This window comes from Prionailurus viverrinus, chromosome F2, assembly GCF_022837055.1.
Source record: "Prionailurus viverrinus isolate Anna chromosome F2, UM_Priviv_1.0, whole genome shotgun sequence".
Classification (NCBI taxonomy): domain Eukaryota; kingdom Metazoa; phylum Chordata; class Mammalia; order Carnivora; family Felidae; genus Prionailurus; species Prionailurus viverrinus.
Window position 1 is genome coordinate 6000397 of NC_062578.1, and position 18725 is coordinate 6019121.

The 18725-nt window shown below is 45.2% G+C and overlaps 1 protein-coding gene across 1 annotated transcript in view; it reads right to left on the reverse strand.

Annotated features, from left to right (window-relative positions):
• Nucleotides 1-18393, reverse strand: part of OPRK1 (opioid receptor kappa 1) — a 28807-nt gene extending 10414 nt beyond the window's left edge. Inside the window, exons 1-2 of the mRNA XM_047842404.1 lie at nucleotides 18109-18393; nucleotides 3192-3544 (exon numbers count right to left, since the gene is read on the reverse strand). Coding sequence (XP_047698360.1) covers nucleotides 3192-3544; nucleotides 18109-18365 — 610 coding nt within the window. The 5' untranslated portion in view covers nucleotides 18366-18393. The remainder of the gene's footprint in view (nucleotides 1-3191; nucleotides 3545-18108) is intronic.
• Nucleotides 18394-18725: the final 332 nt, after the last annotated feature.

The following is an 18725-nucleotide window of genomic DNA, read 5'->3' on the forward strand; positions in this document are numbered from 1 at the left end:
TCCAAATGCACTGGGTTGTTTACATTAAATACGTACAGCTTTTTGCACGTCAACCGTAATAAAGTGATTTTTCTACAAAATAGTCTTTCTTTTGCTTTTAGATTTATATTAGAGGGCCGCGGCTTTCTTTTTTGGTATGGGTTCCAACGCCTCCAGGCTGTCGTAATTATAGAGTTAGTTCTAGTATCTAAACTAAAGCTTTTGTGGTGTTTGTTAAGAATATTTTTGTTTCTGCTTGTAGCCATTACACCAACTTCGTTATTTGGTCGTTATAATAGGCAGACTATGATTCCCAAAAGACAGGGTGTGCACATGTATACTATGTAAAATGTTATATTTAACATCTTATGCCCAGAAAGTGAAAATTTTGCTGTACACAAGAGCCTTCGATATTGAATGAATACCCTGTCGGATGTTGGTAAACATAGCAGGAAGGCAGGACCTGTTAAAATCATTACGTCAGGTCAGATGCTAGCGAACATTGATCAAGTGCTTCCCAGACACACGCACTGCTTTCCAGCTTTCCAGCTTTCCATGCACGGACTCGATGGATCTGGAAAACACTCTAGGAGGGAGACACTGTTATCTACCCCTATTTTGCAAATGAGGACATTGAGGTACAGGAGTCTGAGTAATGTCTCCAAAGTGATACTGTCCATAAATGGGGAAATCAGGATTCGATTCCAGGCTATTTGCTTTCAGAATCTGTGCTCTTAACCAAAAAGAAGCCAGGAAGAAACCCAGAACATTAGCTGAGATTTCTTGTCCAGATGAGCCTGGGCTCGTGAAATTGACGCCTGATTTCCTTCAGTGAGCATTGTCGGCAAACAGAACACAATAAACTACCAATGCCATTCAGCTCTAATTCAGGGCACAGAGATTGTGTAAAACAGTCCTCTTCGTGATCCAAGAGTCCTGACATGGAGTGTCATCCAGCACTCCGAAATGAGTCCAGAGACAATCTTTCATCACAGAAAAATCTGCTTTAGAAAAGAAAAGAAACGAAGAAAGAACGGAGCCCTCCGACGAGACTAATTTTCTCCCATTTTCTCCTCTATTTCTCCTCTATTTCTCCCTAGTTCTCCTCTGTTTCCTGCACAAATTAATCTTCTCCCAACACTGGTTGATCCCTTCTTCCACCACATCTGCACACATTCATCCACAGCAGCTCCTTCCTGGAAAAGCTACATCTACCTTCATTTTTCTCTTTCAAAAGCCAAACTGAAATCCGTTGCTTCTAGGACGTCATTTTCTGACAGTGATTAGAGGAGTGTAGTGGTTAAGTGTGCAAGCAGGTCATGAAATATCAAAATCAGTTCTTTCTTTACCATGGGGAAAATCACCGTCTTCTTTGACTACCTAGCCCATTCTTCTAGTCCTGGTGGTGTCTACATGGCCTCTCTTCTTGAATCCAATTATTAAGTATCAACACCCTAGGCTCAGAACGGTTTCTTGCAACTTTATTTCCATTTGTTGTATGCAGGAAGAAACAAACCCCTGTGTGTAATTAATCGTATTTTAAAATGCTTCTCTGATGAAGTTTGACAGGTCTTAAAATTTACCCAAGTATTACAGCTTAACATCCACCATGGCGAACTTGGAAATTCATTTTATTGTTTAAGAAGGAAAAGATTGTATTTCATCAAAAATGTGGACTGTGCCAGGGGCGCCTGGGGGGCTCGGTCAGTTGAATGTCTGACCTTGGCTCAGGTCATGATCTCACGGTTCGTGAGCTCGAGCCCCACGACAGGCTCTGTGCTGACAGCTCAGAGCCTAGAACCTGCTTTGGATTCTGTGTCTCCCTCTCTCTCTCTCTGCCCCTCCCCCACTCATGCTCTTTCTCTCTCTGTCTCTCAAAAAATAAACATTCAAAAAAATTTTTTTTAATATGGACTATGCCACGTAAGCTATGATTTTAGCACCTGCCCTTTCTTTGATCTGGCAAGCCCCCACTACACGTATTCAACTGTCTGTATCCCCAGGTATCATGAGCCTCCCTAATAAACTAGAACATTTAGAGAACTGCTAGAGCAGTAAATAGCATTTATAAAGTCCAAAGTGGTGGTTCTGCTCCCTTCTTCCCAAGGAATCTCTAAGCAAAACTTCCCCAGCAGCAATTCTCACCCAGGCTACAGGTCAGAGTCATCTGGGGCCATCTAAAAAATCTTGACCCCCAGACGGTACCTCAGGTCAATTAACCCAGAGACCCTCCAGAGGTGAGACCCGGGCATTAGTTCAGATGACCCTTGAACAACATGGGTTTGAACTGCACAGGTGCACTTATACATAGATTTTTTTTTTCTAAATACAGTACAGTACTATAATTGTATTTTCTCCACCTTATGATTTTCTTAATAACATCTTCTTTTCTCTAGCTTACTTTATCCTAAGAATATAGCATAGGAACATATACAAAACATGTTAGTTGACTATTTATGTTATCAGTAAGGCTTCTGGGTCAATAGTAGACTATTAGTAGTAGTTAAGTTTTGGGGAATCAAAAGTCAGACATAGATTTTTAACTGCATGGGGCTGGTGCCCCCCCCCCAACATGGTTCAAGGATCAACTGTATTTTCTAAAGTACCCAGGCGTTAGAACCACCATCTTAGAAATACCGGGGAAACATCAAGTATCCTGTTTGCATTGGGTGAGAACTAAAATGTCCAAAATCTAAGTTTTGCTGATGTGTGCTATCCTCCATCTGTGAACCCGATTTTGAATGGCTTACAGCCAGATAAAGCTATTATGATAGGGACGTGAAGATTAACGCCTAAAGAAAAAGAGTAAAGAGCCAGCATAGATGTCTAATGATGTAGGGTCCTCTTTTGGGGAGAGAGAAAAGCAGTGACTAGGTGTATCTTAGAATCGCCAGGATGCAATGTAATTGTATTCTAAAAATCCACATGCCTGTGGTTCCCTGTTTCATCCCCACTCCTCCAGATTCTGATAAGCACTTCCAGAATAGCAGATAGGCTGGACATCTGTATCTGGGTAATGTCTTTATCCTCTCCTATGTGTAGATTCGGACAGCACAAATGGTTGTGTCTCTCATCTTCCGTGGATTTAGGCATAGTATTTCCACTGGCTTTTGGTTTTTCCCCTAGCTGTGTGTCCTACTCACTTGCACATCAGGAGTTTACATCATTAGAAGTAAGGTTTTTGCAAATGAGGTGACAATGATGGTCCTTACCTTCCCTGACTTTGGTCCCTCCAAGGACTATCGCGGATATTCCGACAGATGACGATAAGAGCCAAATACAGATGTTGATGATCTTTGCTTTCATGGGTGTGCGAAAGTCTAAAGCCTTGACGGGGTGGCACACAGCAATGTATCGGTCCACACTCATCATGGTCAAGGTGAATATGCTGGTAAACATGTTATAGTAGTCAATGGAAATGACAATCTTGCACAGCACGTCCCCAAATGGCCAGGAATTCATCAGATAGACGGTGCTCTGGAAGGGCATGGTCGTAGTAACTAAAGCATCCGCCAACGCCAGGTTAAATATATAAATGTTGGTTGCTGTCTTCATCTTTGTGTATCTAAAAGACAAGAAACAAGGTCATTTCTCTTCATCTTCAGGTCAAATCCAGGTGTCTAATATGCAAAAGGACTGTTCTAGACATTAGGAGTAGTAGAAAACAATGGGCAAAAGTCTCTGACTTTACCTAGCTTTTATTCTCGTGCTGTGTTCAAAATATAATTAAATTTAAAAAAGGCAAAGGATAGCATACATAAACAGATGAATACACGTATAGATCTTTTGGACAGACTTGTGTATAATACAGGTCTTTATGTTGTGACTGGCAATTCATTTTAACCCTGGAGCTGCTTGGCCTTAAGGATTTTTTACATAATTTATCTTTTCCCTTTCCCTGAATAAAACAAAGATAAAACTTACTCAACTTTTCCTCGGGGTCATTTCGAGAAATCCGTCATTGTGATTATGTCTCTTGAAAATCCAAAATGGTCTTCTTTTTTAAATTTAATTTTAGTTTATTTAAATTTTAGTTAACATACAATACTGGTTTCAGTTGTAGAATTCAGTGATTCATCACTTACATACAACACCCAGTGCTCATCCCAAGTGCCCTCCCCTCACCCATCTAGCCCATCTCCCACCCACCTCCCTCTGTCAACCCATAGTTTGCTATCATTAAGAGTCTCTTGTGGTTTGTTTCCTTCTCTTCCCTTTTCCCCCATGTATGTTTTGTCTCTTAAATTCCACATATGAGTGAAATATATGGTGTTTGTCTTCCTCTGATTGACTTATTTCGTCTAGCAGAATACATTCTAGCTCCATCCACATCACTGCAAATGGCAAGATTTCATTCTTTTTGATGGCTGAGTAATATTCTATTATGTATATATATATATTCTATTTTATATATATATTCTATTATATATATTCTATTTTATATAAATATAAATAAAAATTTATATATATAGTTATATATATTGTTTTATGTATGTATGTGTATATACACACACACACACATATATATATATATACATGTATATATGTACACACACACACACACACACACACACACACCACATCTTCTTTATCCATTCATCAGTCGATGGACACTTGGGCTCTTTCCATAGTTTGGTTACTGTTGATAATGTTGCTATAAACATTGGGGTACATGTACTTCTTCAAATCTGTATTTTTGTATCCTTTGGGTAGGTACTTAATTATGCAATTGCTGGATCGTAGGGTAGTTCTATTTTTAGTTTCTTGAGGAACCTCCACACTGTTTTCCAGAGGAGCTGCACCAGTGTGCATTCCCACCAACAGTACCCTCTCTCCAGTTTTCACTTTGAAAATAACATTCAATTTTGGGATGAGCACTGAGTGTTATATGTAAGTGATGAATCACTAAATTCTATTCCTGAAATCATTATTACACTATATATTAACTAACTTGGATTTAAATCATAAATAAATAAATAAATAAATAAATAAATAAAATACTTTCCATCTTAATGGCTAAAACATAACTAAGTCTGTTGATTTTGTTTGCCAGTGTGCCACTAGTTTTTTCGTCTTAAATGCATTATGTACATAAAGCAGACTGAGTTCTTCTTTATACACATCATGGCACTCGATGTAATCTAGCACAGTAGGTGAGAAATAACTCAGTTTTTCTTTACTCTCATCTTGAGAGATTTTTAAAGCACATAAGTTGCTTCCTCTTCCAACTGAGGGGACAGTCATTTTCAAAGCAGGTCGGAAAGATTGCCTTTAAGCCCAAATGATTCTTTCCACCATAACATGAAGTTTAGAACAACTCCATTTTCAACTGAAACGGAATTAAAAGGATTGTTTTACTTAGAGAACACTCCCTCGGGGATCTACGGGGCAGGAAATGTTCCAAATGCTATCGGCAGGTTTCCAGAGGCCAAAGGCTAAGATACGTAGGGGAAATCCATGTTAATTACTTTCCACACACGTCCGATTTGCAGACCTTATCGTAAGTAATTCAGCCATGCCCCATGGACTTTCTTAATGTTATGGCTTTGGCTTTCATTGAAAGGCATTTGTAAGGCGATGTCTTATGGAGAACTACTGCTTTGGCTACAAAATCAAAATCAGTGGTTATTATTGATCACTGCCTTATGTGTCTCTCAACACATAAATATCCACATAAGAAATGTCTTTTAACGTGTAGTGACAGAACAGCCGGGGCTCTCCTGGGAGGCAGAGTGGTCTTCTGTGAAGTCAGATCATCCTGCGTCTGGGCTCAGTGTAAAACTTTCCTGAGTTTCAGTTCCTGTTACATAAAGATAATAAAATCAAACGGCCATAAAGGCAGTAGATGACCTGGCTCAAAATGTGTGACACACAGAATCATACTTCATTCTCATCATCCCACTCCCCCCCCCCCCCCAATCCTCCCCTGGTCTCTCCTCTTCTTGCTAGGAAATGGCCTGTCAGTGCTTGGATGAAGGCATGGTCAAGACGGCCACAGAGTCAGGAGCTGTTGGTTTCCATTTTCATGCTCTGCCATCTAAGCGGTGCTCTAATCTGGAGAACGAGGAGTTTACTTTAAAATATGTCGTATTTTCCCTTTACAGTTTTCACTCAAATATTACTAAGTGGCCTGTAAGTTCTCGAAAGTGATTAAACGTGTATGACCAATGCTCAGGGCTTAGGCTTTATAAAGGCACAGGTAACTATGAAGGTCCACTTGCTGAGACAGAACAAATGTTTCAAGGGAGCAAGACGGAAATAGTACCTATTCAAATACTGTCTTCTTTAAGATGCGGTTTTATGTTTGAAAAGCGCATCTTACAGGCCGACCTCCTATTCTTTCCATTTTCTCCCCCACAAATCCCTGATATTAACAAAGATTTTAGCAAGCAGTGCCTTTAACTTCTGCTCTCGGATTTAGTGACCTTGATATTCTCCTCTTACTCTATGAAGTTAGACGGACGTCCCCTGCCTTACACAGTTGGGTCGACCTGGGTTCTGGTCCTTATGTTTCCCTCCAACTGTTAAGATTTTGGACATGTCACTAAAACCTGGGCTTTGGATTCTCAACTCTAAAATGAGGAATATAATGCTTATCTTAAAGAGCTCCTGAGATAACTACGGACTGCCCCTGCTCCGGAGAATATGTCTCATTTACTCCATGGTCTTCACCTCTTCTCCCTCTTTTATGTATGTGGAAGCCACCAGTTACGACCAGAAGAGAGGAACCTAGTTTTTCGTCAGAGCCGTGGTTTAGCTTGAACACAAAAGATAATAGTAAAAATGATGCCTGCGACCTTATATGCTGGAAGAGTATGAATGGAATGAAAAAGGAGTTATGATAAAAATGTAACATGTCCTTATCAGTAACCGCCAAATTATGGAAAGGGCCCAAATGTCCACTGACTGATGAGTGGATAAAGAAGTGGAAGACACAGTGGAATATTACTCAGCCATCAAAAAGAACGAAACCCTGCCATTTGCACTGACATGGATGGAACCAGAATGCATTATGCTAAGTGAGAGAAGTCAGAGAAAGACAGACGCCATATGATTCCACTCATATGTGGAATTTAAGAAACAAAACAGATGAATACAGGAGGAGGAAAAACATGAGAGGGGGGCAAGCCATAAGAGACTCGTAACTATAGAGAACAAACTGAGGGTTGCTGGAGGCGAGGTGGGTGGGGGTTGGGCTAGATGGGTGGTGGGTATGAAAGAGGGCACTTGTGATGAGCAATGAGTGATGTACACAAGCGATGAATCACTAAATGCTGCTCCTGAAACTAACATTATACTATATGCTAACTACCTAGAATGTAAACAAAAAGCTGACACATAAAATATAACGTGCACCTTTAAGCAATCACAAAATCACAAAAGATGAGTGATTTGCTCTTAAGTCTTCCAAAAAGACTTTCAACGAGTAAATGTATGAAATTGCTTAAGCCTTGAGCTTCTAAAGAATTCAGATCTGGTCATCAGATCTCAGAAGAAGAGAGATGAGCACCTATAACAGAAATGTCTACAAATTACACAAAATTTTAACGAGATTCGTCGAAGCAAAAGTCCTTGCTCCCTGAGAAACAAGCTTTTCTCAGACCATTCACGTGGGAGCTACCACTGTCACCCCCGGGGGTGACACCTACCAGAGACCTAGAGATGGTCCTGTGCCCTCCTGCCATGGACAACCCCGTATCTGCCAGCATGCTGGTGTCACCGCATCACTCTGGTTTCCAACTGGTTCATGTTCACGATGACAGTCTCGATACCCACTTATTTCAAACACTCCCTGCATCAGACTCTGCTGTACGTCCCACAGATGCACCCCACTCAGTCCTCACCCCAGCTCCACGTGGCAGGCATCAGTAACCCTATTCTACAGCTGAGGCCACTGAGAATCACCAGACTTCCGTGCATTTCTCAAGGTCATATGGTTGTAAAAGGTATTGCAAGGGGCGCCTGGGTGGCTCAGCTGGTTGAGCTGTAGGGCTCTTGATTTCGGCTCAGGCCGTGATCTCATTTACCACACCGAAAGGGAGAACTGACAGGTATAATTCTGAGTAGTGAATAAACTACGAGTTAACGAGGATTTGCTGACGGTCCTTCAGGCACGTTACCCGACTGGATCCTGGGACAGCGCGGTAAGACCCTCGTGGTCAAAGGCGGTCTGGTTGAGGACTCGGGGATTGTTTGTGTTTCATCAAATGGAGAGAGTAGTTAGTCCTTTCAATCAGATGTCCCTGGGAGGGGCGGGGCGGGGGGGGGGTGGAGTAAGCTTTCTTACTACGAGAAGATATGAAATTATGTTCCATTTCCTCCACACTGCTTTACAAAAATTTGCGAGTATTTCGAGTAAAATGGCACCATCTGGGTGGGAAGCTGGAGGGGGGCTGGCAGTGAGTGGTTGCACTTTTTAGCTTACGCCCCACAGGAGCATATGGCACGAAATGAGCAAAGTCTGTGGGCTGTCCCTGCGACACTTGCCAATGTTACAAACCTGGAGATGACGATAAGGGACACGGGTCGGGCCATGAAGAAAGCCATCGCCTGGCAAAGCGGCACAACGTGTCTCCGGGAGTAAGAAATGCTCCCCGGCACACATTAACTCAAGACCTTCCTACCGTAGTTCCCTACAGAGAATTGAGAGGGGAGGTGCTCTTAGATTGGCAGTCACACACGAACAGGGTTTTGTGCTGAGCCATCAGGAACCAGCGTCACCAGGCAGGGATTCTGGGAGAGCGCGGCACCTGCCGTGAGAAAAATGAGGCACGAGCGGGAGGAACACTGACCTTGCAACACAGCAGTCGTAAGACGGTTCCTCGTCCTTCCCATGCGCCTCCTGTGCTCTGACAATATACGGGTAGAAGAGCCCATATTTGGGTTAGCAGCATCCCTTCCTGTTGAGGTACACTGCCCAAGTGCTGTTTGAATTGAAATTTAAATGATGCTTCTTCAGTCAGGAGCTCTTTTTTTAGCTTTGCGACAGCATAATACATCCAGGATCTTGATGGGTAATCATCATCCATCTTTAAATACACACACAGGTTTTCCATTTTGTGGATTCCAGGCATTTTTAGCTCTTACCTCCAATTGCCCCCCACGCTGACAATACACACACCCTCTCTTGTCTCTTGTTAGAGTCAAGCTTCCTCCCCTGTCTTTATCGTTTCATTATTTCAACACATTTTTAAGTGCTCCATACCCAGCAACACACTGGCCGTTGAGCGTGACTGAAAGACTCAATATACAGACAGCGCCCCCGGGGAGCTTTTCAACCAATGGAGTCAAAAATTACCACGGGCACTAGAGGGACAGACGGAAGGGAAGGATCAGTGTGTGGGGAAGAGATCGGGGCACATTTTAAAGAAGAGAAGACCTGGACAGGATCTTGCGCTTCGCTGTTTCTCAGGGGTTCCGTGGAGTGCACACCTCAAGAGTAAAGGAAGTCGGAGCTGTCATTCCAAAGTTTCTCCAGGAGGCAGAGATTTTATCAGAGAAATCATGTGGTTCTGTGAATTCTGCTTCTTCCAGCAGCTCAAGATCGAAAAACATTCTGGTAAGTGTGGTTAAGTAAGCATCATGAGGGTAATAATAATAATAATAATAACCTTTGAGATGAGCAAATGGGGCATGATTCAGGCGACATGAGTATAGAACATTAGCATGCCCCCCTCTGGACAAAGGCTGTCGGGTACTTTATCGTGTTGGAGTTTTTCCACAAGCAATACCCATTGTTTGGGTGAGGAAACAGTAAGGAGGAGGTAAATGGCTTGCCTCAGACCAAACGAGTGAGACAGTGGGAAGTAAGAGCTGAGCCTTCTGAGTAGCCATGAAACCACAGCGCCAACAGAATGAAACAAACACCCGAGTGGTCATTTTTCTGAATAGACCCCTTTACTACGGCAGACACCTAAGGGCCAACAGAATGCACCTGAAGAATGGCTGTTTGGTCTGGTGAACCAATGGCTCCTGACTCACAGGAAGCTGGCCGCCATATTACAACCCTGGGGCTGTAGGCACTAGGGTCTCAAGACCCCCAACACACCAGGCTCAGGAGAAGGACATTTCTCTGGACAGTCCTGTGAAACCAACAGCGGAAGACTAGCACAATGAGAGACGTGTTTTGACACTCTCTTCTCTATGTGGCCAACGAGCATGACTTATTCGTTTTCCAGATTTAGAGCATTCCAGATTTTATGTTTTAAATGATCACAAAGGATGGCTTTACCAATGTGAATTTTCAGAAGAGTTCATTTGAAAACACAAGGAGTTTGCCTCGTGAATTCTCCAGATGACTTTCAGTTCATCCCGATGAAATTAATTGGCTACCCGACATCTTTTTGGATTATTTACTATTGAAATTATGGTTCTTTCCTCAGGGGTAACAGCTTATTGACATTTAAGGGAAGGAAGGGAAATTCAGTCACTTGCTCCGATGATCTGACTCTGCAATTGAATATACTCACTATATTCACATAGTCACTATGTGAATTCGCTATGTGAATTCATAGACTCACACGGATTCATGTAGATGGTCACGCCCCTTCAGTTCCCCAGAATTACTCACCCACGTGCAAAGAGCAAAAGCTATAGGGAGTACAGTGGAGCAGACTGTGTCCCTGCGTCCCACGACTGTCACCACCTCAGTGACCACGCTGGCAGTGAGATACAGCTGGAATGGTGGACATCTGTCATGCTGCATGGCCGGCAAGGCTGTCCATGCGGGTGGTGGGAGAATGCAGAGTGGTGATTTCACTACAGTAGCTGGTGCCCTGGACCTGCTCATTCTCTGTTGGCATGGCCTTGACTCCCAGAACGAATGGTCTAGTGTATCCAGCTGTGCACTACCATGCCTAACAATGTCCAGTAGAAAACTACAAACCTCAGAGGACTGACGTGTACCAATCGTCAGCTCTCTGGATACTCAGAAGTATACAGATATCTCAAATGACTTTTTCCAATTTTATACAGAAAACTGACATAGCTAAAGTAAGCCACAGGATGCTGGTAGAAAGGAGAGAAGACTACCCTCCCGCTCTGTCCTCTACCAGAAGGAAACACCCCCTTCACTAGGTGAAGAGAGTTTAGCCCCTGGTGAAGTTAAACGAGTTAATACTGAGAAAATCGTTCCCATTGTTAAAGAAAATGCTCGCTCAGAACTCTAGCCATTGTTAATCTGAAAGCTTCCCTCCCCACCTTTGCATCAGTTCCTTTGGGATCTCTGAATTCATCACATAGTCATCACATACTTTCTGCTTTTCTCCTCTTTCATCTAAAGTCTGGCCGGCTGGACCAAGGAAGGAGGTAAGCGTTTAAATAAAAATACGCACACACGTACACACACACACACACACACACACATAAGCCTTTTACGATATTATCCCTACTCCTATAATCTACTCTCTTACGTAAATTTTCTTTATCTCAGACATAAGCTGGCGTCCCCTCCAAAGAAACAGAAATTGGCTGATTTTCTGTGGGGGGATAAATAAATCTTTTGTTAATACAGTTGAGCCGGCATTATTTGCACCACTCAAACCACATAAGCCAAACCTTAGAGAAAAGGAGAGAAGACTGCCCTGCAGCCACACAATGTTACGATTTTGCACTGAGGCCAGAGCCCCCCACCTGCATCCCCCGGGGGGGGGGGGGGGGGGGCAAGAGGAATTGAGTGCATCTGGAAGTTAATCTGCAGTGCAGAAGGTGCCAGCTGCACAGTTCCCACCGAGATACTGCTGCTCAAGAGATACAGCCGAGTGATTAATGGAGAGGAGCAAACACCTCCCAGCCAGAAAGAAGTCCCTCCTAAAACCAACTATAAGACTGTCACCACGGAAAATTGTAAAGCCTCATAAAGTCAACAGAAACAAAGTGATTTTGAAGAGTACAATTGTGCCTGGAGTCTGCTAAACGTTAGGACCTGGATAGCTGATGACCAGCTTGGTTTTCTTTCTTTCTTTTTCTTTTGTATTCGGGGGGAGGGGCAGCTGGTTAGTCTCTGATCCCTGCCGCCGTCCACAAGGATTCGGATTTCGGCTACAATCACGTGCCACAGGGAAGAAACTAATTCCATTTTGCTAATCCATATCACCAATTGCAACGAAACCGATTCTCTCTTTTAAGAGCTTGTCAAGTAATAATTACTCCGAGAAATGCAAGATGGGCACTTTTGAAAATGACTTCTGGACCGATCTTTACTAGGCTTACTTGAAAGGAAACGTTTAATGCTGATTCCAAGAGAGGGCTCAGGATAAACTAGAACATATTTTTCAATCAAAGCCTGAGGTAAGGCTGATGTCAGATAGGGGGCAGCACAAGGTTAATTATACCCACAAGTCTCTGCTTTGTCTTCAACGCCTCTCCAGGTGTAGTCTGGCGATATTATCCAAGGTAGGCTACGGTGACATCTGAGAAAAATCTGGAATATGTGTACATAGAACTGCAGCGATGGATGGAAAAGAGGCAGGCACGGCAGCGCTCTGACTGGGTCGCCTCACTTCTCATACTTCCCCACTTTGGTGACAGCCACACCCTTTTCTGGGACTGACCCAAGTTCAACCATGGGGCCCAGATGAACTCAGGGGTGACCTGAGTCAGCATATGCCACGTAACCTAAGACGGTCTCGGCGCAGTGGGACTCCTGTCAGTGGCTTGGGGAGGAAACACTATGTCCCCCAAGTTATGAGCAAGAAAACAGGTGCCTTTGTAAAAAGAACAACCTGTGTGCCCAGCAAGCTTGGGTGGGTTGGCTGCCTTTGGAGAAGAAATTTGAGTTCAGGAAATAGAACCATATCCAGACTATTTTTGCGGTTCTGGTTGTTGTTGTTGGTTGTTGTTTGGTTGGTTGTTTTGATTTGGTTTTTGTTTTGTTTTGTTTTGTTTTCCCAAGCCCTTACAAATGTCCTTTTAGGACACTTCAACACTGCCCAGGTTGAACTGTAGGGACGCAGAAGTCTTCTACTCTCAAGGCAAAGGTAGAGTATTGACACCCTACAGGTCTTTATTGTGGTAGCAATGAAGCAAGGAAAACTCACGAGAAAAGAAAAAGGCAAACCTAAAGACCAAGGAACAAGCAATTTTGATTCCTTCTATTTTTGCCCTAGTAATTTTTCCCTTGTTTATCCTTACGTTTTACTCAACAAGATGCAGACCTTCGCAAGAGTAATCCAATATGGCTGGTGTCTGTATCAGAGGAGATTAGGACACAGATACATGACGTTAGACCCTGTGAGGACACAGGGAGAAAAGGGCCATCTACAAGCCAAGGAGAGAGGTCTCCAAAGAAACCAGCCCGGCCCCCACCTTGACCTCAGACTTCTGTCCTCCCTGTGAGAAAACAAGTTCCATTGTTTAAGCCACCCAGTCATGGGTGGCACTTTGTCACGAAGGTCCTAGTGCACTAACATAGGGCAGAGCAGCCCTATGAAGGAAGTTCCACCTGGGGCCAGCAGCCTGCCTCTCCTGACACCTGCCCCACGGGTTCCAGACTTGCTCAGCCAGCCCCACAGTCACATAACCCAATTCCTTACAACGAATCTCTTCACATGTACGTCTCCTACTGGTTCTGCTGTTCTGGTTGATTCCCGACTAATACAGAGAGTATGCAAAGTGAGGACAGAAGCTCCGAGAAGGCTCTGGAAAATACGACCAATTGAGAAACACGAGAGGAAGAGGGGTCTGTGATGCAGACAAGAGAAACCCAGAAGGCGTGGCAGGGAGTCAAGGACAGGGTGCTGAGAACGCGACGGGCATAGGATTGGTCGAGCATGCCAAATCTCCCCAGAATGGCGTGCCTGGGTGGCTCAGTTGGTTACGTGTCCGACTCTCAATTTCAGTTCAGGTCATGATCTCACCATTCATGGGATGGAGCCCCACATCAGGCTGTGTGCTGACAGCACAGAGCCTGCTTGGGATTCTCTCTCTCCCTCTCTCTCTGCCCCTCCCCAGTATGCTCGTGCCCTCACTCTCTCTTTCCCTCTCTCTCTCTCCAAACAAATAAATAAACTTAAAAAAAAAACTCCACAGAAGTGAGGGGACAGCCAGCCTAAAATGAGCATCGGTAACATGATGATGCTCTAACTTTGGTAAAAGAGCGTCAGGGAGGGAACCCAAGTGCCCTGGGCTGAGGAATGGATGGCAGACAAAGAAATGAGCAAGAGGGATTATCCCTCCAAGAAGCTTACCTACAACACACAGGAAGATGAGAAGCCATGAGCTAAGGGAACCCAGAAAAGTAGGAGGGTCATGGACATTGATCACCTGTAAGATGACAGAGGTTTGAGGATGTCCCGATGCTTAGGAGACAAAATCAGTGGAGAGATTACAGATAGCGTAGGAAGGAGATCCCTGACACAGCAGAGACTCCAGAAGAGCAGGAGGTGAGGAGATTCAGCTCACAGGGGCAGGGAATTACCCTGGACAGAAAGAAGGAAACGTCTCCACTGAGATGCCAAGGAATGAGGGGAGGGCGGCTGCCGAAACACATCCGTAGGAAAAGTGCTCCCAGAAGCCTGATTCTAGAGTCTCGGTGCACAACTGGTTCAGACCATTCCCTTGGCCGTGAAGAATTACGGTCGGGGAGAGGGCTTAGGCATTGGTATTGATTAAATTAGGGTTGGGTGTTTTTTTGGTTTTTGGTTTTTGGTTTTTTTTTTTTTAAGTGAGAAATGGGAAAGGGAATGGGCTCTTTCTGGAAAGAGGAGAGAGACACAGAAAAACCAGGCAGACTTGGGGTCAGATACACTTGAAGGCGGCGACCTGGCCTTGGCAAAGGTAACAGTGACTTTATTCAGCAGAATTCAATTAGCTGTGTAGAGGAATCAGGAAGACATGGTCGTGGCTTGATCCAGGGTGAAGCTTTGGTGGAAGACATGAATGGTACATGGATGTACCAGGATGGTACAGCAGGAACTGAGCTGAGCAGCAGACTAAAGCGCAGGAAGGACCTGGGTCAGGCTGGCTCCACAGTTAGCAAGGTGCCACTTCAGTTTGTTTCATCGAGATTAAACGAAATAACGCACACGAAGTAGACAGCTTTACCGGCCTGGCAGACCCTTAAGTTTTGGTCCTGTCTGCTACGGGGGAGACAGCTGTACGCGTGGAAGTTGTGGGAGGATGGAAGTTTAAGATGTCCCAGGTGAGACCGCCTGGCGAGACCCGGGTGTGGGTGGGCATCGGGGCGTGCCCTGCAGGTGAGGGACACAGGAGGCGGTGGAGAGCACACAGGGTTAGGATCCTACGCGCCACGCCCGTGGGCACACCCAAAGTGTCAGCAGGAGCCAAAGACGTAGATCCAGGGCCAAGGTAAGAACCTCCCACCCCAGGGCCACGAACCAGAAAGCCTGGCGAGAAGGGAGGCTGGGGTGCTTCGTTTTAAGGTGCTCACAGTGACAAGCTACCGTGCCCTCACATGAGGCAGTTAAGGCAGTTGGTACTAAGACATGACGAAAACCTCGAAGCTTCCAATACATTCAGAGGATAGTGGGCAACATTTCAGGTACCCAAAGTGGGAAAGCTATTTGTCAGACGGGTCTAAAAAACAATCCAAGCCTTTTTCCACAACCCTAACTTTCTCCCCAGGTCTGAGCTGGCCATTTCAGACCCGTACCTGTCCTGACATCCAAGCATCTAAACCCCGTCTCTAGAACGATGTCCCAGATGACTGAACCATGACCCTTTCCAACGTATAATATTTTAAAAGCGTCGTTCTCCAAAGTGATCCTCAATCTTTTCAAACAGCGTCGCTCAGTCCTCAGCACAGAAGATGAAAGCCGCGTTTCAATCTGCACTCCGCCTGGGCTCTCAGTTCCCCTGTGAACACCACAGCGCCCCCCTTTCAAATCTTCAGCTGCTTCTTCGGAGCGCAATAAACCCGAGGCCACCAACTTTTCTTCTGAAGCTTTATTTTGCAATTCTTTGACCCTCCCCCAGTCTGAACTGATTCTAAACACTCCTTAGTCCTCTTAGCTATAGATGGCAAGCAAACCAATGTTTCGGTCCGCTGGCATTCCAGGACGATAGCATAACCCCTCACCTTTCATACTTCACCTCCAAGTAGTTGGGGCTGGGGTGAGAAGACGAATGGTGTTACGTGAACCAGCTAACTTTTTGTGTATGTTTAGCTGGATGTGTTCCCTTCTAGCAAATTTTATTCCTGGATATCTTTTGGAGATGTGTGTATACATACACACAACACACGTACATATAGACAATTACATATCACATGTTACATAAACATATGAATAATTAATAAGTATACTATATTACTATTTATAAAGGTGATTATTAATCATATACAATTACATGTAATTGTTAAATGTATTTATGTTTCATTTCTATTTCTAGTCTACTGTTCTCCCACGGAGTTGTCTTTGCACACATTTTAAGATTCTTCATTCTTTTTTATCCTACTCTGCAGAGCTATATAAATAGTTGTTAAGCAACTAAGAAGCTCTTCTCAAACTCAAAACTTCAGGTGCTCACTCAAATATCAAGAAGATGTTTTTGTTTTACCGGTGCACTTACATATGACATAAGTAGGAGCAGAGTTGGTTTTGTTCCTAGCATCTTCGTTTTGTGTAACAAGGTTTTATCACAAAACCACAGCCTCTGAACCAAAGATCTCCTGAAAATTTTAATTGAAATTGAGAACACAGCTGTCTTTTCTTTGCTTTCAGTTGCCATAATCGTCTTTCTAAGGGAGAACAGCCCTGAAATTTACTAATGGCTTGAAAAAACGATCTGCTTTTCAAATCTCCCCTCCCTCTGCAGCCTTTACTCCTCACTGATAGAATTCCTGTAAAACACAATACACAATTATGGAAACCCAGGGTACCAAGGTACAAACGCTAATTGTAGGTGAAATGAGCTTTCTAATATTTGGAGGCTTAAATGATGGGTTTTAGGTCCGGAGCACAGATGACGATAAAAAACCTGAAACTCTGAAGACTAGATACACAGATAAATACATGGGCATTTTATTATGATGATGATATCTCAAGACTCATGCTACTAGAGATAATGTTCTTAAGGTTCATAATAAATAAGGAGCTAAAGTGAGAATTTTTTTTTAAGTAGTTTTTCTTCAACCTTCAGCATCCCTGAAAAGAGTGACTTTGTCCTTTATCTCAAAGGAATGGAAACCCCTTATCCACTCTCCAAGGTGCATTTCCAAAGCATTACATCTTCCAGAAAGTAAAACACACACATTTCAAAGGGCCTCCAGGCCAAAGTTGAGATTTTTTTTTTCTTTTCTTGTTTTCTTTGTTGAAAGAGACCAAAATAAGAATCGTTTCACTTACCAGAAAACTAGCCTATATATGTGGGTATTTGGGTATTCATTACTAGAAACCGACTTCCATGTAATTCTACCAAAGAACAACGTAATAGAACCTTCAGTTTCCCTCGGTGGAAAATAAAAAGCAAGGCAATTTTTGAAAACCTCCACAACCCACACTTCAGAGGATAAATATCAGATGGCTTATTTACCAAAAAATCACTGATATTCTTAATAAATGAGATGACATTTCAGTACTAAAAGGGCTCATGTGTGGATACCAACAACCCTAAATAGTATATTGGCTTTTGCTTCATAAACCGTAACACCAATCTGATGAGTCACAGGAAATTCTGAACTATCTCCAGTGCATTCGATGGGCCTGAATCTTACCTTAAGAAATATTCACGGAGGACAAAACCAAGCGCTCCAAACTGGGGCAGGCAACCAGGCAAAAAGGCCGAGCAAAGGAACTTAGCTCCCTTTCCAGGAGACGCTGACCTTGCTGCGCACCCTAGTACTTTCCCTGACCACAGTTTTCAGCAAGGGCTTGGGGGGCAAGAGGACTGTCACTCAAATCCTCAGAACACCGCTGGCGGCCCGATCTGCGCAGTGCGAGCCTCGCAGCCCCCCACCAAAAACTCTTCCAGGAGATCCCTTAATTCAAGGAGCCCACGCTCTGAGACTCTCCGGAGCCCGGCAAGGACGGGTTAGAATCCCCGCCACCCGCTTGGCGCCCCACCCGGCGTCCGGGTGACTAGACCACCCCACCCACCCCCGGGAGCCCCACTCCCCCCGCCCCCACCCCGCCTCCCACTCCAGCCGCGACGGCGCCCAGACCCCGCACTCACCGGATGATCACGAACATGACCAGGGAGTTGCCCACCAAGCCCACGACGAACACCACCGAGTAGACCGCGGTGATGATGACCGGGATGGCGGGAGAGATGTGCGCGGCCTCCAGCGGCGCGCCCCCGGAGCCCCCGCTGCTGTTGCCGTCGCTCTCGGCCCAGCCCGGCGGCCAGCCGCTGCCGTTGGGGGGCAGGCAGGTGCTCGGGGGGCAGGTGGGACCCGGCTCCCCGCGGAAGATCTGGACCGGGGGCTCCATGGCTGGCGGCGAGGAGGGGCGGCACCTGCGGGGCTGCGGGAGCGCGAGAACCGGCTGGACCCGGAGAGGCAAACTTTGCCGCCCACGGGCCAGCGCGGGGAGCCCGGGCCCCGCCGAAGGCCCCCCACCCCGCCCCCGGCGCTCGTCCCGCGCTCGCTCCCGGTCCCCGGCTCCTGAAACCCGCCCCCAACCCTTCCTGGGCACGCCCCCTCCTCCCCCCCCCGCCCCCCCGCGGCGGCACGGTCCCCACCCGGCCGCTCTGCGCCCCCAGGGACCAGAGAGCCCTGGAGCACACAGCCCGCGCTCGCCGGCCCCGCTCCTCGGAAGTCGGAAGCCCAAAGCTCACCCCCGGGTCCCGGA